Source organism: Procambarus clarkii, chromosome 7, assembly GCF_040958095.1.
Source record: "Procambarus clarkii isolate CNS0578487 chromosome 7, FALCON_Pclarkii_2.0, whole genome shotgun sequence".
Lineage (NCBI taxonomy): Eukaryota > Metazoa > Arthropoda > Malacostraca > Decapoda > Cambaridae > Procambarus > Procambarus clarkii.
The window spans coordinates 15,105,548-15,123,156 of record NC_091156.1 but is presented as its reverse complement, the minus strand read 5'-3'; the positions used below and the strand labels follow the sequence as shown (position 1 = coordinate 15,123,156).

The following is a 17,609-nucleotide window of genomic DNA, read 5'->3' as shown; positions in this document are numbered from 1 at the left end:
GAAAATGGGACCAAAGAAGAGAGAATGAGAGAGAGTGTGGGCATGGGAGCACTAAGACTTGAATTGAGAAAAAGAAAAACTAAGTGAATGAGAATGAGGGTGTGAGAATGGGAGCAATAAGACTTGAATTTGAGAAACAAGAGAGCATTTGAGCAAATGAGGGAGAGAGAGGGGGAGGAAGAGAGAGAATAAGGGAGAGAGATAGAAAAGGAGGGTTAGAAGGAGTAGGAGAATCAAAGTAAAGAAGGAAAGAAGGTTAAGTGGGATGGTGGGTTTGGGTAAAAATATACAAAAAGGAGAAACAAAACTACATCTGAAAGGTTAGGAAAAGGATAATATATTCAACAAACTACATCTGAAAGGTTAGGTTAAAGGGTTGGGGAATAAGAACATAAGATAGAACCTACTAAATACACTAAGATTACAAGAGGTTAGGTTAAGGGGTTGGGGAATAAGAACATAAGATAGAACCTACTAAATACACTAAGATTACAAGAGGTTAGGTTAAGGGGTTGGGGAATAAGAACATAAGCTAGAACCTACTAAGTACACTAAGATTACAAGAGGTTAGGTTAAGGGGTTGGGGAATAAGAACATAAGATAGAACCTACTAAATACACTAAGATTACAAGAGGTTAGGTTAAGGGGTTGGGGAATAAGAACATAAGCTAGAACCTACTAAGTACACTAAGATTACAAGAGGTTAGGTTAAGGGGTTGGGGAATAAGAACATATGATAACAAACATAATAAATACAACTTATGGGCAACTTGATGAACTTTAACAAATAACCCTTGATCTGCAAAAATGACCATTTGAGAAATTAGCCCTTGAAACGAGTAAGTTCCCATATATAACAAAAATCCTTTGAGATGGTTAAATACCCAATCTTAAACAAATAACACTTGATCTGCAAAAATGACCATTTGAGAAATTAGCCCTTGAAATGAGTAAGTTCCCATATATAACAAAAATTCTTTGAAATGCTTAAATATCCAATCTTAAACAAATAACACTTGAAATGCAAAAACGTCCATTTGAGAAATTATCCCTTGAAATGAGTAAATGCCCATATATAACAAAAATTCTTTGAAATGCTTAAATATTCAATCTCTAACAAATAGCACTTGAAATGCAAAAACGTCCATTTGAGAAATTATAATTCTTTGAAATGCTTAAATATCCAATCTCTAACAAATAGCACTTGAAATGCATAAGTGACCATTTGAGAAATTAACTAATGAAATGAGTAAATGAATATGAGACAATGATTGACGAAACACAAAGACAAGAAGGAATACTTAAGTTAGATCATGTCTGGTTGGACTAGATAAGTTAGGATACATCAGTTTGGGAAAGTAAGATTAAGTTAGGTAAGACAAGTTAGGTTAGGATAGGATAGGTAAAGTTAGGTAAGATAGGGAAGGTAAGGTAAGTTATGTTAAGCAGAATAAGTTAGGTAAGTTAAGTTAGGATAGGTAAAGTTAGGTTAAGTTAGGGAAGGTAAGGTAAGTTATGTTAGGATAGGTAAAGTTAGGTAAGATAGGGAAGGTAAGGTAAGTTATGTTAGGATAGGTAAAGTTAGGTAAGATAGGGAAGGTAAGGTAAGGTATGTTAGGATAGGTAAAGCTAGGTTTAGGAACGTTACGTTAACTAAGTAACATTGGGTGGAGAGGATAGGTTACGTAGGTTTGAACAGTGTAGTTCAGAGAACAGTTTTAGGGTAAAGCAACTAAGAAAATATGTTTTAACAGAAATGCATGTTTGGTATGAAAAGCTGAACTAGTTACATTTTGGAGAGAAAATTTTATGACTGAAGATGTCTTAAAGAATAACATGATGGAAGAAGGAGAGTTTCTTTGATGAATGAAGGTGTCTTAGAGAACAACTTTGGAGAACGAAGATGAATTAGAGATCGCTTTGATGACTCTGAGAATAACTCTGGTCAACGAATATGGATTGGAAAGTTTCTCTAATGAACGAAGGTGAGTTAAGATTAACTTTTATGATTTAGAGAACATCTTTGGTAGCTCTGAGAAAGACTTTGTTGTCTTAGAGAATAACTTTCAGGACTTAGAGAATGTCTTTGATGAATGGAAGTGAGTTAGAGAATAACATATCATGACTGAGAATAACTTTTGATAACTCTTAGAACAACTTTGATGTCTTAGAGAATAACTTTAGATGTCTCTGAGAATGTCTTTGGATAACTCTGAGATTAACTTTGATGTCTTTGAAACAACTTTGACGTCTCTTGGAATAACTTTTGTGGACATGAGAATATCTTTGGATAACTCTGAGATTAACTTTGATAGCTCTGGGAATAACTTTTATGATTTTGAGAACATCTTTGATGTCTTGGAGAACAACATTGATGTTTAGAGAACAACTTTGATGACCAAGATTAACTTTAGATGTCTCTGAGAATAACTTTATAACATAGAAATTAACTTTAGATGTCTCTGAAAATAACTTTGATGACTTCGAGAATACCATTTGATGACTCTGAGAACAAGTTTGATAGCTCTGAGAATAACTTTAGATGTCTCTGAAAATAACTTTGATGAATAAAGATGTTTTGGAAAGTTTCTCTGAAGAACGAAGGTGACTCTGAGAATAACTTTTGTTAGCTCTTTGAATAACTTTGATGTCTTTGAAACAACTTTGATGAACGAGAGTGAGTTAGAGATTACCTTTGCTAACTCTGAGATCAACTTTGATGAACAAAAGAGAGTTAGAGATTACATTTGATAACTCTAAGATTAACTTTAGATGTCTCTGAGACAAACTTTTATAACATAGAAATTAACTTTAATGACCAAAGTGAGTTAGAGAATACCTTTTGATGACTCCGAGAATAATTTTGATAGCTCTGAGAATGACTTTTGTTGTCTTGGAATAACTTTTGATTGTTCTGAGAATAACTTTTGTTGTCTCGGAATAACTTTTGATTGTGCTGAGAATAACTTTGAGGGCTTAGAGAATGTCTTTGATGAATGGAAGAGTCCCATTGAAGTCTTAAGGAAGTCTTTGATGTCTCAAAGGATGTCTTAGAGTGTAACTTTGGTGTCTTTGAGTAAGTCCTTGATGTATTGAAGAGTGTCTTTGATTTATCGAAGAGTAACTTTGGTGTAACGGAGAGCACCTTTGACTATTTTTCTTACTTAGCGACATATAATTTTAGTTACGAAAGTGTTGAAAAAGTTACATTTGACTATTTTTTCTTACTTAGCGACATATAATTTTAGTTACGAAAGTGTTGAAAAAGTTACATTTTACTCTTTTAGTTGAGGAAAAAGACAAAATATGACGACAGTGACTATTTTAGTGCTCCACAAAGTATAATGCCAGTTAAGAACGACGATGATAGATATCTTTGACTATATTTTCTTACTTGACTATGGATAAAGTTAGTTATGAACAGTGCTGAAAAGATTCCTTTGACAATTTTTAGCTAAGCGAAAGGCTGTTTTAGTTAAGAACGGTGTTGAATGAGGTTAATCCTGACTATTTTCAGATGAGAGAAGTGATATTTCAGTTAAGAAATGACAAGGAAACATGATGAAGTAACTATTTTTAGTTGACCGATGAATACTTTTAGTTGAGCAAAAGCCAAAACATGATGAACATGACTTTTTCTGATGATTGGCAGATAATTTTTAGTTATGAAATGACAATGAAACATGATGAACACGGTTATTTTCTGATGAATGGGGAATATGTTTAGTTAAGAAATGATGAAAGTTATTATTTTTAGTTGATTGGCGATGGATAAAAGCTAGTTATGAACAGTTTTGGAAAGTTTCCTTTGACAATTTTTTTTCTTGATGAAACATAGCGCCTGTTAAGAAAGTGCTGAAAGAAGTTTCCTTTGACAATTTTTAGCTAAGAGAAAGGTTGTTTTAGTTAAGAACAGTGTTGAACGAGGCTATTTCTGACTATTTTTAGTTGACTGGATAATAAGTTTAGTTGAGAAATGACGAAAGTGACTATGTTTCAGTTGATTGGCGAAAGATTTTTAGTTAAGAAGTTACAAGAAAGGTTTGTCTTTGTAAATTTGGAACTGAATGAAGTGTAGATTTGTTTAAGAACATGGCTGGTAGAACTATTAAGTTGACTACGAGAATTACTTTGACATAGTTTTTGCAAATAAAAACTTGGTGACTAAAATTGTTGAGGAAACTGTATTGCTGATGCTAATATTTGACAAAGAACTAGTTAGTGAATGGAAGAAACGAATTGGTTAAAAGAAACAAAGAACATAAAAAATTGAGGTTAAGTAGGGGAATGAACGCAGTGAACATACAGTGAACACAGAAAACATGTAAGAAAAAGTTGATGAATACAGTGAACATGCTGGGAATATGAACTTACAGAGAACATGAAAACATGATAAGGAGAATAGAGAATACAAAGAATGAACAATGGACTTGTGAAGAACATGGAGAATATGACAAAGAATGTAGAAAACATGTAAGTGAAGGTGAAAAACGAAGTGATCTTGTGAGGAACATGAACTTGTAGAGGAACATGATTATTGACAAAGAACACAAAATATGGAAGTTAGCATGAATATTGAGTATAAAAGTTGTAAAGAGAACATGTGATGAACATGAAAACATAGAAAATATGACTAGAATTTGTAGAGAAAGTAATGAGACTAAGAGAAAGATTACAGAAAAAATGGAGATACTTGTGAAAATATGAACTGAATGGGACTGTGAACATTTGTAGAACATGGAGTGAACACGGATGAGAATATGAAGAACACAGTGAATATAGAGAAAATATGCAAATACAGTATGATTATTGAAGGTTTTGATACGTTGGGGATGAGAAGGTAAGGGAGGGAAAGGGTAAGAGTTAAGCTGGAGACGGACTTGATCGAAAATATTTATGTCTGATGATCTAAGGCTGAGGGAATGGAGCTTGGTTAATGCCCTGATTAATTTCACTACGTTAGAAAATAAGGTGATCTTAAATCTTAGGATGATTTAGTTGGAAATAAAGAACTTGTACAAAATGAACTAAGCTGGGGCACAAGAGTTGAAACTTGATAACTGAACTGGTTTTTATTTACTATGTCTGAAAATGTAGTTGGGTGTTTAAATCTCAGGGGGATTTGGACTGAGAGTAATGAATTTACAGGAGTGAACTTGGACAGAGGACAAGAGCTAGAGTTTTATAATTGTTTACTTCATATTTACTATGTCTGAAATACAGAGGGTAAAAATTTCAGGGAAATTGATGGGTTAAAGACTTGAGGGTGGAAGAGGGTGGGAGGACGAGAGCTGGAGCTCAGTAACTGACTTGATCTTATTTACTAACTTTGAAGTATGTCTGCTTTTAATTTTAGGGAAATTGATGGGTTATTTACAAAGATACGAAAGAGAATTAAGGCGGGGACGAGAGCTGGAGCTCGATAACTGACTTGATTTTATTTACGGTGTCTGAAATACAGAGGGTAGAAATTTCAGGGGAATTGATCTGTTACTAACGAAGATACGAGAGAGAGCTAAGGCGGAGGACAAGAGCTGGAGCTTGGTAACTGTTTTGATCTTATTTACGGTGTCTGAAATACAGAGGCTAAAAATCTCAGGGAATTTGGACTGTTACTAATGATTTTGTACAAATGAACTAAGCTGGGGACAAGAGCTAGAGTTTGATAATTGTTTGCATTTACTAAACTATGTCTGAAATACAGAGGGTAGAAATTTCAGGGAAATTGGACTGATACTAACGAAGATACGAGAGAGAGCTAAGGCGGAGGACAAGAGCTGGAGCTTGGTAACTAATTACTGTATTGAACTACATTTGAAATATGATTATTTTTAAATTTTAGAGGGATTGGAATGATAGTATTCTTTATACGACAGGGGACTAAGGTGGGGAACGTGAGCTAGAACTTGCTTACTAACATGATTTATTTGTGTAAAACTGACTTGCTTAATGAAAAGGAGCAAACATACTGACTTGCTTAATGAAAAGGAGCAAACATACGATGTTGGAAAATAGTTGAACTGAATGAAACGAGAGAGAGAGAGAGAGGAGGGACGGTTGAGATATTATGAGAAGATAACATAAGATAAGAGGTCTGGCTGTCCGGGCGTAAAGTAAATAAAGGTGACGCGAGAGATTGCGAGGTAAGGGGGGAGGGAGGGGGGTGTGATGTACGAAACCCTGAAAACAATGACTTACACAGGTGATTTTCTAAATTTATATGAATAACTAAGGCTTACATAGACGATTTTGTAAGTTGAAAACATGTAAAATATGTCCGTAGAGTTCTCCTGGAAGCCCTAAAGAGCTACATACGTTATTTGAATTTGTCCCATAAGGCCTTAACAAACTTCTATGTCTCGGAAATTATTTTTCTCATAAGAACTTTAGCAAACTCGTATGACATTATTTTTCATTATAAGAATTCCCTAATTCTAAATCTGTGACTCCCCAAATTCGCCTGAAAACCCTAAAGCGCTACACACGATATTTCTGACCTGAAAACCCCGAAGCGCTACGCATGATATTTGACCTGAAAACCCCCAAGCGCTACAGGGGATATTTGGTCTGAAAAAAAATATCACCTGTGGCGCTTACACCCCACAGGGGTCCTCGGCCAGAAAAAAAATATCCCCTGTAGCGCTTACACCCTACTACTGTCTTGTGCCTTAAGACACATCAGGTAGCTCCTTGTGTGTGGTCTTGTGCCTTGAGACACATCAGATAGCTCCTTGTGTGTGGTCTTGTGCCTTGAGACACATCAGGTAGCTCCTTGTGTGTGGTCTTGTGCCTTAAGACACATCAGGTAGCTCCTTGTGTGTGGTCTTGTGCCTTAAGACACATCAGGTAGCTCCTTGTGTGTGGTCTTGTGCCTTAAGACACATCAGGTAGCTCCTTGTGTGTGGTCTTGTGCCTTGAGACACCTCAGGTAGCTCCTTGTGTGTGGTCTTGTGCCTTGAGACACATCAGGTAGCTCCTTGTGTGTGGTCTTGTGCCTTAAGACACCTCAGGTAGCTCCTTGTGTGTGGTCTTGTGCCTTGAGACACATCAGGTAGCTCCTTGTGTGTGGTCTTGTGCCTTGAGACACATCAGGTAGCTCCTTGTGTGTGGTCTTGTGCCTTGAGACACCTCAGGTAGCTCCTTGTGTGTGGTCTTGTGCCTTGAGACACGCCAAGTAGCTCCTTGTGTGTGATCTTGTGCCTTGAGACACTTCAGGTAGCTCCTTGTGTGTGATCTTGTGCCTTGAGACACCTCAGGAAGGTGCCTCCACCAATATCTTGTGGTAGTAAGGGAAGACAATGACCACCTGCACTAGCAGTAAGACCTTATAGAACAAAGCAGCGACGGGGAGCACGGTAAAGTATATAAGGTTATGGGGCGGAAATATTCAGGCATACACAGTTCGAGACGCTAAAATGAGAGAGAGTAACTAGAAGCAATTCAAGTGTTGGTGCGCGCGTGTGGTAGTCCGGCAGAACAACTTTCAGTACAGGCTCTTGTCTGCTCCTGCTAGTCCTTTAAGCGTTGTATGTTACCTTAATAGTTACTTAACCTCTGAGTGTCTCAACAATATTTATCTGCTAATCTCTGTACCAACAGGAACTGTGACAGGCATCTTTATCTCCCTAGATATGCAAAATGTTCGGAGAATAACCGACAGCTTTTATAGCATATCTATTTATTTATTTATTTATTTATATATATACAAGAAGGTACATTGGGTTTGTGAGAATACATTGGATAGTACAGTATTTACATTCTTGTAAAGCCACTAGTACGCGCAGCGTTTCGGGCAGGTCCTTAATCTAGCAGATAATTTTAAGTAGGTAAGTTCAATCAGAATTGATGTCGAGTTGGCGGGATTCATTGTCTTCTAATCTGATTATAAATCGCTGGAAACCCTCCATGCACTTCATGATGTGTTAATCATATCTTTAAGGGAAATTCCTGTAAGAGTCTGATCCCCCCGTATCACAGAGATAATGATAAGCTCTTGAGAGTGCATTGAGGACTGATACAGATGACTAACAATTCAAAAATTAATTATAGTTCAGTTAATTAAATTTGTATTCGGTAATTTGAAATCAAGAAACTTTTTTCAAAACCAGTATTTACCCAGGTCTTCCATGAGTTTAAATGTATCTGATTTATATATACATTCGTGTTCTGTAGATTCATAATGCTTGTACACACTCACAGTGACTGTACACACTCACAGTGACTGTACACACTCACAGTGACTGTACACACACACACAGTGACTGTACACACTCACACAGTGACTGTACACACTCACAGTGACTGTACACACACACACAGTGACTGTACACACTCACACAGTGACTGTACACACTCACAGTGACTGTACACACACACACAGTGACTGTACACACTCACACAGTGACTGTACACACTCACAGTGACTGTACACACTCACAGTGACTGTACACACTCACTGTGACTGTACACACTCACAGTGACTGTACACACACGCAGTGACTTTACACACTCACAGTGACTGTACACACTCACAGTGACTGTACACACACGCAGTGACTTTACACACTCACAGTGACTGTACACACTCACAGTGACTGTACACACACGCAGTGACTTTACACACTCACAGTGACTGTACACACTCACAGTGACTGTACACACACACAGTGACTTTACACACTCACAGTGACTGTACACACTCACAGTGACTGTACACACACGCAGTGACTTTACACACTCACAGTGACTGTACACACTCACAGTGACTGTACACACACACAGTGACTTTACACACTCACAGTGACTGTACACACTCACAGTGACTGTACACACACACAGTGACTGTACACACACACAGTGACTGTACACACACACAGTGACTGTACACACACACAGTGACTTTACACACTCACAGTAACTGTACACACTCACAGTGACTGTACACACACACAGTGACTGTACACACACACAGTGACTTTACACACTCACAGTGACTGTACACACACACACAGTGACTGTACACACTCACAGTGACTGTACACACACACACAGTGACTGTACACACTCACAGTGACTGTACACACACACAGTAACTGTACACACACACACAGTGACTGTACACACACACACAGTAACTGTACACACACACACAGTGACTGTACACACACACACAGTGACTGTACACACACACACAGTGACTGTACACACACACAGTAACTGTACACACACACACAGTGACTGTACACACACACAGTAACTGTACACACACACAGTGACTGTACACACACACACAGTGACTGTACACACACACACAGTGACTGTACACACACACAGTAACTGTACACACACACAGTGACTGTACACACACACACACAGTGACTGTACACACACACACAGTGACTGTACACACACACACAGTGACTGTACACACACACACAGTGACTGTACACACACACAGTGACTGTACACACACACACACAGTGACTGTACACACACACATTGACTGTACACACACACAGTGACTGTACACAATCACAGTAACTGTACACACACACACAGTGACTGTACACACTCACAGTGACTGTACACACACACAGTAACTGTACACACACACACAGTGACTGTACACACACACCGTAACTGTACACACACACAGTGACTGTACACACACACACAGTGACTGTACACACTCACAGAGACTGTACACACACACAGTAACTGTACACACACACAGTGACTGTACACACACACACAGTGACTGTACACACACACAGTAACTGTACACACACACAGTAACTGTACACACACACACAGTGACTGTACACACACACAGTGACTGTACACACACACAGTGACTGTACACAATCACAGTAACTGTACACACACACAGTAACTGTACACACACACACTGACTGTACACACACACACAGTAACTGTACACACACACAGTAACTGTACACACACACAGTGACTGTACACACACACACAGTAACTGTACACACACACATACACAGTAACTGTACACACACACACACACATACACAGTAACTGTACACACACACACACACATACACAGTAACTGTACACACACACACACACAGTGACTGTACACACACACACAGTAACTGTACACACACACACAGTGACTGTACACACACACACACACAGTGACTGTACACACACACAGTGACTGTACACACACACAGTGACTGTACACACACACACAGTAACTGTACACACACACATACACAGTAACTGTACACACACACATACACAGTAACTGTACACACACACAGTGACTGTACACACACACAGTGACTGTACACACACACAGTGACTGTACACACACACAGTGACTGTACACACACACACAGTAACTGTACACACACACACACACACAGTAACTGTACACACACACACATACACAGTAACTGTACACACACACAGTGACTGTACACACACACAGTGACTGTACACACACACATACACAGTAACTATACACACACACATACACAGTAACTGTACACACACAGTAACTGTACACACACACAGTGACTGTACACACACACAGTGACTGTACACACACACACAGTAACTGTACACACACACACACACACACAGTGACTGTACACACACACACACACAGTAACTGTACACACACACAGTGACTGTACACACACACACAGTGACTGTACACACACACACAGTAACTGTACATACACACACACACACAGTGACTGTACACACACACAGTGACTGTACACACACACAGTGACTGTACACACACACAGTAACTGTACACACACACACACAGTAACTGTACACACACACACAGTAACTGTACACACACACACACAGTAACTGTACACACACACAGTAACTGTACACACACACACACAGTAACTGTACACACACACAGTGACTGTACACACACACAGTAACTGTACACACACACAGTGACTGTACACACACACACAGTAACTGTACACACACACACACACACAGTAACTGTACACACACACACACACAGTGACTGTACACACACACACAGTGACTGTACACACACACACAGTGACTGTAGACACACACAGTGACTGTACACACACACACAGTAACTGTACACACACACACAGTGACTGTACACACACACACAGTGACTGTAGACACACACAGTGACTGTACACACACACACAGTGACTGTACACACACACAGTGACTGTACACACACACACAGTAACTGTACACACACACACAGTAACTGTACACACACACATACACAGTAACTGTACACACACACACACACAGTGACTGTACACACACACACAGTAACTGTACACACACACACAGTGCTTAACTTCAGACATAAAACTTGCCTTATACGCACTTAGATAAAAACAATCATGCGAAGGAGAAAGTGTAGAGGTCCGCCCTCAGTGAACCGGTCCCTGGCTACTGGTGGGGGTCTGGGGTGGGGTGGGGGGGGGGAAGGTGGGGCTGGCTGGGGGGTGGGGGGGGTGGAGAGTCTTATAGGAGGCGGTGTGGGGTGGAGAGTCTTATAGGAGGCGATGTGGGGAGGAGAGGAGGGGGATGTGGTGTAGTTGGAGGGGGAGTGGTATTGGTTGGGGGAAGAATGGGGAGTGGGTTTGTTTAGGGAGTTCTGGGGGGAATGAGGTACAGGGGATTCAGCCCCCCCCTCACACACACACAGTCACGCTGGGGGCCCTGTTACTCTCTCATTTTCGCCTGTCTGTCATTCTAGATTGAATACTGACTACAATATGACCTTTACCACAACAGTCAGGGGTCAAGGTCAGAGATCAAACAACTACAGTTCCCCAGATCAGACCCCAGGTCAGGTGACCTGAGAGAGGAGGAGGGGTGGTGGGGGAGGTGGTAGGGGGGGAAGGGGGGGAGGATGGTCTGAGGGGGTTAATATGTATGGTACTGAATTTCATTATTGACTTAAGTTGGTATTATGGTATTGCTTGCTTGCCTCTGTAACCCTTTCCACTACCGCCCACAAGATGGGTATGGGGTGCATAATAAATGAACTAAACTAACTAAAACTTGCTGGGGGCCACAGCTGCACTCTGGTCACTTGAGTACAAATTGAAACTAAGTTTTATCTGTGGTCTTTAACACCTGTTTACTCCAGCCACAACAGTATTGATGTTTAGAAATCAGTGATACGTGTAGCTTCTAAATCTAAATCTTGAATATAAAGTATATCATTATAATTATTACATATTATAATATTATTATGAGTTTCTCTTAAGTGAGTTTTGTAATTTTATGCAAACAAATACAATTTTAAATGTATAAACATTTATGAATACATGTTGACCAGACCACACCATTAGAAAGTGAAGGGACGACGACGTCACAGTCGGCTTGAGAATGGTCCAGGACGGACCGAAACGTCGTCGTCCCTTCACCTTCTAGTGTGTGGTCTGGTCAACATACTTCAGCCACGTTATTGTGACTCATCGTCTGCATTTATGAATACAGTTTTGGAATTTCGGATTTTGAATTGAATGCCATTTTGAGGTTTCAGCTGTTCATTTATAACTTGAGAACTGTGGCAGTGACTGATTTGGTTGGCAAAACGAGTTCCATAACTTTGTGATCTCTAGGTAACTAGGGGGAAGAGAAGGAGTTATCAGGGGGAAGCACCAAGCCATTACGACTATAAAGCACTTGGAAGGGGTCAGGATAAGGATTTGGGACGGGCTGGGGGATAGGAATGGTGCCCAACTAATTGGACAGTCGGGGATTGAACGCCGACCTGCATGAAGCGAGACCGTCGCTCTCCCTTCCAGCCCAAGAGGTTGGGCAAACAAGAGGGTAGAAGTTGTTATTCTGGAGGAAAGAGATCAAGCATCTTGCTTGCTGTTGCATGTTCTCAAGAGAGAGACGGCTCCAGGCGGGACAGACGGACACCACTCACTCCCCTACATTATTATGTCTGCTCCCTGTTGGATGTCTGGATGTATTTAGTATTTCGTGTAATATCTTAAGATTTAGGCGTTAAATCTTAAATCTGCTGATTTAAATTGAAATCTTCTCAAGGTTAGATTTAACCTTGAGCAGAAATGTCGCATTACTGATGAGTGTTCCATGATAGATGGTACAGTGTATGAGGCCGTGTATAAAGCCGAATATATTTATACCAAAAGCCAATTTACTTGCACATTTAATTCCAACACATTTCACATGCCCCGTAAAGTACAAATTTGTGTTAATCCAAACATTAATTAATATATTAAAATCTGTCTTGCCTAATCTAATGTTGTCCCATTGAGTTCACCATCATTTAATATTTTTTCCTGTGGTTAACAGTAACTTCCCAAGCACTTCATTCCTAAGAAAAAATCTGTATTTTAAAAATCTACACACCCCTCTGTATCATGCTCACGACATGAATGATTGCTCATGCCAACTAACAACTGTAATATATATATATATATATATATATATATATATATATATATATATATATATATATATATATATATATATATATATATATATATATATATATATATATATATATATATATATATATATATATATGCCGTGCCTAATAGCCAGAACCGCACTACTTGGCCTAGTATGCAATGTCCAATGTGGCTAACAGGCCGAATGATATTCTATATTTTCAAATATTTATTTCCCGATTGTTTTTATAGCAATAATTATTATACTAGCACAAAGAATTACTGACTTAGTTATGTTAGGTTAGGTTAGGATAGGTTTGGATAGGTAGGGTTAGGTTTGATCATATTTCTATATGTTAGTTTTGAATCAACATAAAATTGCAGTTATATATAATATAAATAAAACTTTATCATTTCATAAGAAAAACTATCGGAAAAGTTAAATATTTCACGAAAATTCGGCTACTTAAGCAATTTTTGTTATTAGTTGTTATATATATATATATATATATATATATATATATATATATATATATATATATATATATATATATATATATATATATATATATATATATATATATATATAATATAACGTGAGTGTGTGTTCACGAAACTTACCTTGCTCAGATGGCCGTTTTCTTGGATCAGATTTAGAGATCCTTTTGCCATTCTTGAGAGATGTCTTGACTGACGGGCAGCTCCTGGAGTACTGTACCTCACACCCAACCTGGGCTCTGGCTCCTCGGTGTGTGTGTGTGCGTGTGTGTGTGTGCATGTGTGTGTGTGTGTGTTTGCTAGGTAAAGCCACACGCCAGAAAATCACAATGAAATTATGCGATAGTATACGTATCACACTAACACACTAACGACTTATGAAATTCCAAATTTTAACACATGAAACAACCTTGGACAACACGATATAAACTCCCCCCAACCTTTAAAACTGATAAAAAAAAAACGGAATTTAGAGCTTTATCATTATGGAGGGAGGCTGGAGCCACAGGAAGTGAAGGCATAGAAGGTGCACTACTCGCTGAATTAAACTCTCGAAAGTAGAAGTAGTTGTGGTTGAGGGTTGAGGAAGACGCAGAATGATTGGTTGTTGCAGCTGTGGTAGGAGGAGAAAAGGTTGCTGCAGGAACTGTGGTAGGAGGAGAAAAGGTTGCTGCAGGAACTGTGGTAGGAGGAGAAAAGGTTGCTGCAGGAACTGTGGTAGGAGGAGAAAAGGTTGCTGCAGGAACTGTGGTAGGAGGAGAAAAGGTTGCTGCAGGAACTGTGGTAGGAGGAGAAAAGGTTGCTGTAGGAACTGTGGTAGGAGGAATGGGTTGCAGCAGCTGTGGCTGGAGTAAGGGAAGGAGGAGAAGGAGGAGAAGGCTGTTGTTGTTGCAGTGATGATAGGTGTGTTCAGGCAGGCGACCAACCCGATACTGAACTGAAGCGACATTCCCCAACTCTGGAACCTGTACCTCTCTCCTCCCTCACCCCCTTCACCCCCTTCCCTAATCCCCCCATCACCCCTCCGGTGCCCAGTCAACACATTCCTCTAATCAACTTCCTTATTTTTGCTTATCCCACGACTGACTGATCCCACAGGTCGACTACCAGTTAACATTAGATCAGTCTTAACCAAAAGTGAAATGAAGGTTAAATTTCAACAGCCATGACATCTGCTGGAGAGACTGTAACACTTCAGTAGTCCTGCACCCTGGTGGAGGTAGTTACTTTAATTCATAAATTATGCACCCCATACCCATCATGTGGGCGGTAGTGGAAAGGGTTACAGAGGCACATAATGGGCTCAGGGACTGAACCCCACAATTCATTTAGCTAAGCAAGTTACAGTCTTGATGAGCTAGTTACAAAATTCAGTATAAGTCGTCACATCAACAATGGGTTCGAGGTCGACCACAAGTACAGTTTCTAAATTAAGGTGGAGAGGAGGCAAAACTTCAGTAGTTCTACAGAACTAAGTCCTTGTTAACTACCCCCATTAGCCCTGCCATGGAATACAAATGAGGAGAGTGTGTGATAATGGTCAGAGGAAAATGATCTTCAATTTAAATTTTAAATTTTGCCCCGAGGAGCGAGTTTATTGGGCAGCGTCACTCATCCTGTGAGTGAACATACCGCCATAACAGTATGTATAACACTCCCAAATAGGAAGAAAACCCGCTGGGTTGTTCATCCTGTCACTTGTACCCAGACACAGCTGGAACTTTTTTATTAACTGTCTCAAGTGAACAGCTTATCAAACAAAAAGATTAACATTTGTCAACCCTTAAAATCTTACGTTATCTTGTGGATGCAAAGTGGGGAAATCTTTTAAGAACAGTATCTATATTTAAGTATAGTGTTTCACTAACTCAAACAATGTGGGGTTTATTATTCTACACATATTTCTAATGTCTTTCAGGTGTTCACATTCTCTCAGGTAGTGGTCAAGGCGGTGTCCATCACTCTCATCACAGATTCTACAACTCCGCTGCTCAACTATTGTTTCCATTCCGAATCTCCATGGATATTTGTATCCAAGACGGATTCTTGCTATTACTGATACTCCCTCGCGGCCACCTGCTCTTTGTCCATAATGATTGGGATTACCAGCTGCAACCACATTGTACCATCGTACAGATTCACTGATTTGTTCTTCAATCTTCCTTTCCTCAGTTACCTTGTCACGGTGATGTTGCTTGATAATGCCTCTAATTTGTAGCAGAGTCTTGAGTATGAAGTATTCAATATGGTCACCTTCAGCAGCCAACACATCTGCTTGTTCATTCCCACATATTCCAACATGTTAAGGGATCCACAGAAACTTGACGCCTCTTCCCTGATTGATTAGTGTCCTCACAGCTCTCTTAATTTCAACGACTATCGCAAGATTTTTTGCCCGATTTTTACTTAGGCTTTGTAACACTGCTTTTGAATCAGTGCAGATCACTGCGCTATTAGTGTTTCGTTCAAGGAATCTTAACGCCATAACAATGGCAGTTAGCTCCGCTTGCGTTGAAGAGGCATAGTTTTCAATACGTGCTTTCTCTTTATTTCTGCGTTGAAAGGCCTTATTCTTAATTACAGTGTATGCTACACCAGCCCTGCCATTGACAGGATTAGATGACCCGTCAGTGTAGATTTGATCTAGATCATCTCCGGCTTCTTTATGAATTTCCCCAAGATACTTGTGCCTCGTTTCTTGTGGTATCATGTTGGATTTTTTCGTTGCCATTTTATTGATAATGATCCTGCATGAGTCATCCTCCCAGGGAGGTAACCTCTCTACAGCCAGGAGCTCACGGGCTTGCTCAAGCAGGTGAAGTTCTACGAGGTAGAAGACTGATCTTCGATGCCATTTTTTGCTTCTCCTGTTTTTTCCTGTAACACAGAACTCAGTTTTTTCTTGCCAATATCATTGTAATGGGGATCTCTGGCTATCCTAATTGCAAGCTTAGCATTCAGTTGCTTAATTCTGCTTTTAACACTGGGGAGGGACAACTCCTCTCGTAGTTAGTTTAGTTTAGTTCATCTATTATGCACCCCATACCCATCTTGTGGGCGGTAGTGGAAAGGGTTACAGAGGCACATAATGGGCTCAGGGACTGAACCCTACAATTCATTTAGCTAAGCAAGTTACTATCTTGATGAACTAGTTACAAAATTCAGTATAAGTCAGCAATGGGTTCGAGATCGACCACAAGTACAGTTTCTAAATTAAGCAACTAACATATGTGGAGAGCTGGTGTCACAATTGATATGTTTGTCCTGCACACCGCCCCCCATCCAGTGGACAGCGGTGCATAGGTTACAATCACTTAGTTACTACCTACAGTTAGCAAACTGGGGATATTTGGCTAAAATTTCTAGTAGCAGATCATTTTGAATTAAATATTTACACATCTTTGGAACATTGGTTATAGAATTGTCTCTGAATTCGCGTATCTTTTCCCACTCCATCACATAGTGACGGAGGGTGTGCGAATAATTTTGTTGACACAGTTTACATTTGGTCAGGTCTACATCGGCAGATAATGAGAATTCCCAGAGATATGTGTAACCGAGTCTAAGCCGAGCAGTAGTAACATCTAGAAGTCTGCTGATTTTATTGGATGAACCATAGATGTGTGGCTCCTCTTGCATGATAGTATGATGATAGATGGAATTATTGGTGTCTAT

At 39.6% G+C, this 17,609-nt stretch overlaps 1 protein-coding gene across 2 annotated transcripts in view; it reads right to left on the bottom strand.

The window, feature by feature from the left end:
- The window catches only part of LOC123761360 (sodium-dependent nutrient amino acid transporter 1), a 70,023-nt gene extending 55,151 nt beyond the window's left edge, over positions 1–14,872 (bottom strand). For both annotated transcript variants that reach the window (XM_045747344.2, XM_045747345.2), the window contains exon 1: positions 14,058–14,872. In XM_045747344.2, the coding sequence (XP_045603300.1) occupies positions 14,058–14,108 (51 nt within the window). In that variant the 5' untranslated portion in view covers positions 14,109–14,872. The remainder of the gene's footprint in view (positions 1–14,057) is intronic.
- Positions 14,873–17,609: the final 2,737 nt, after the last annotated feature.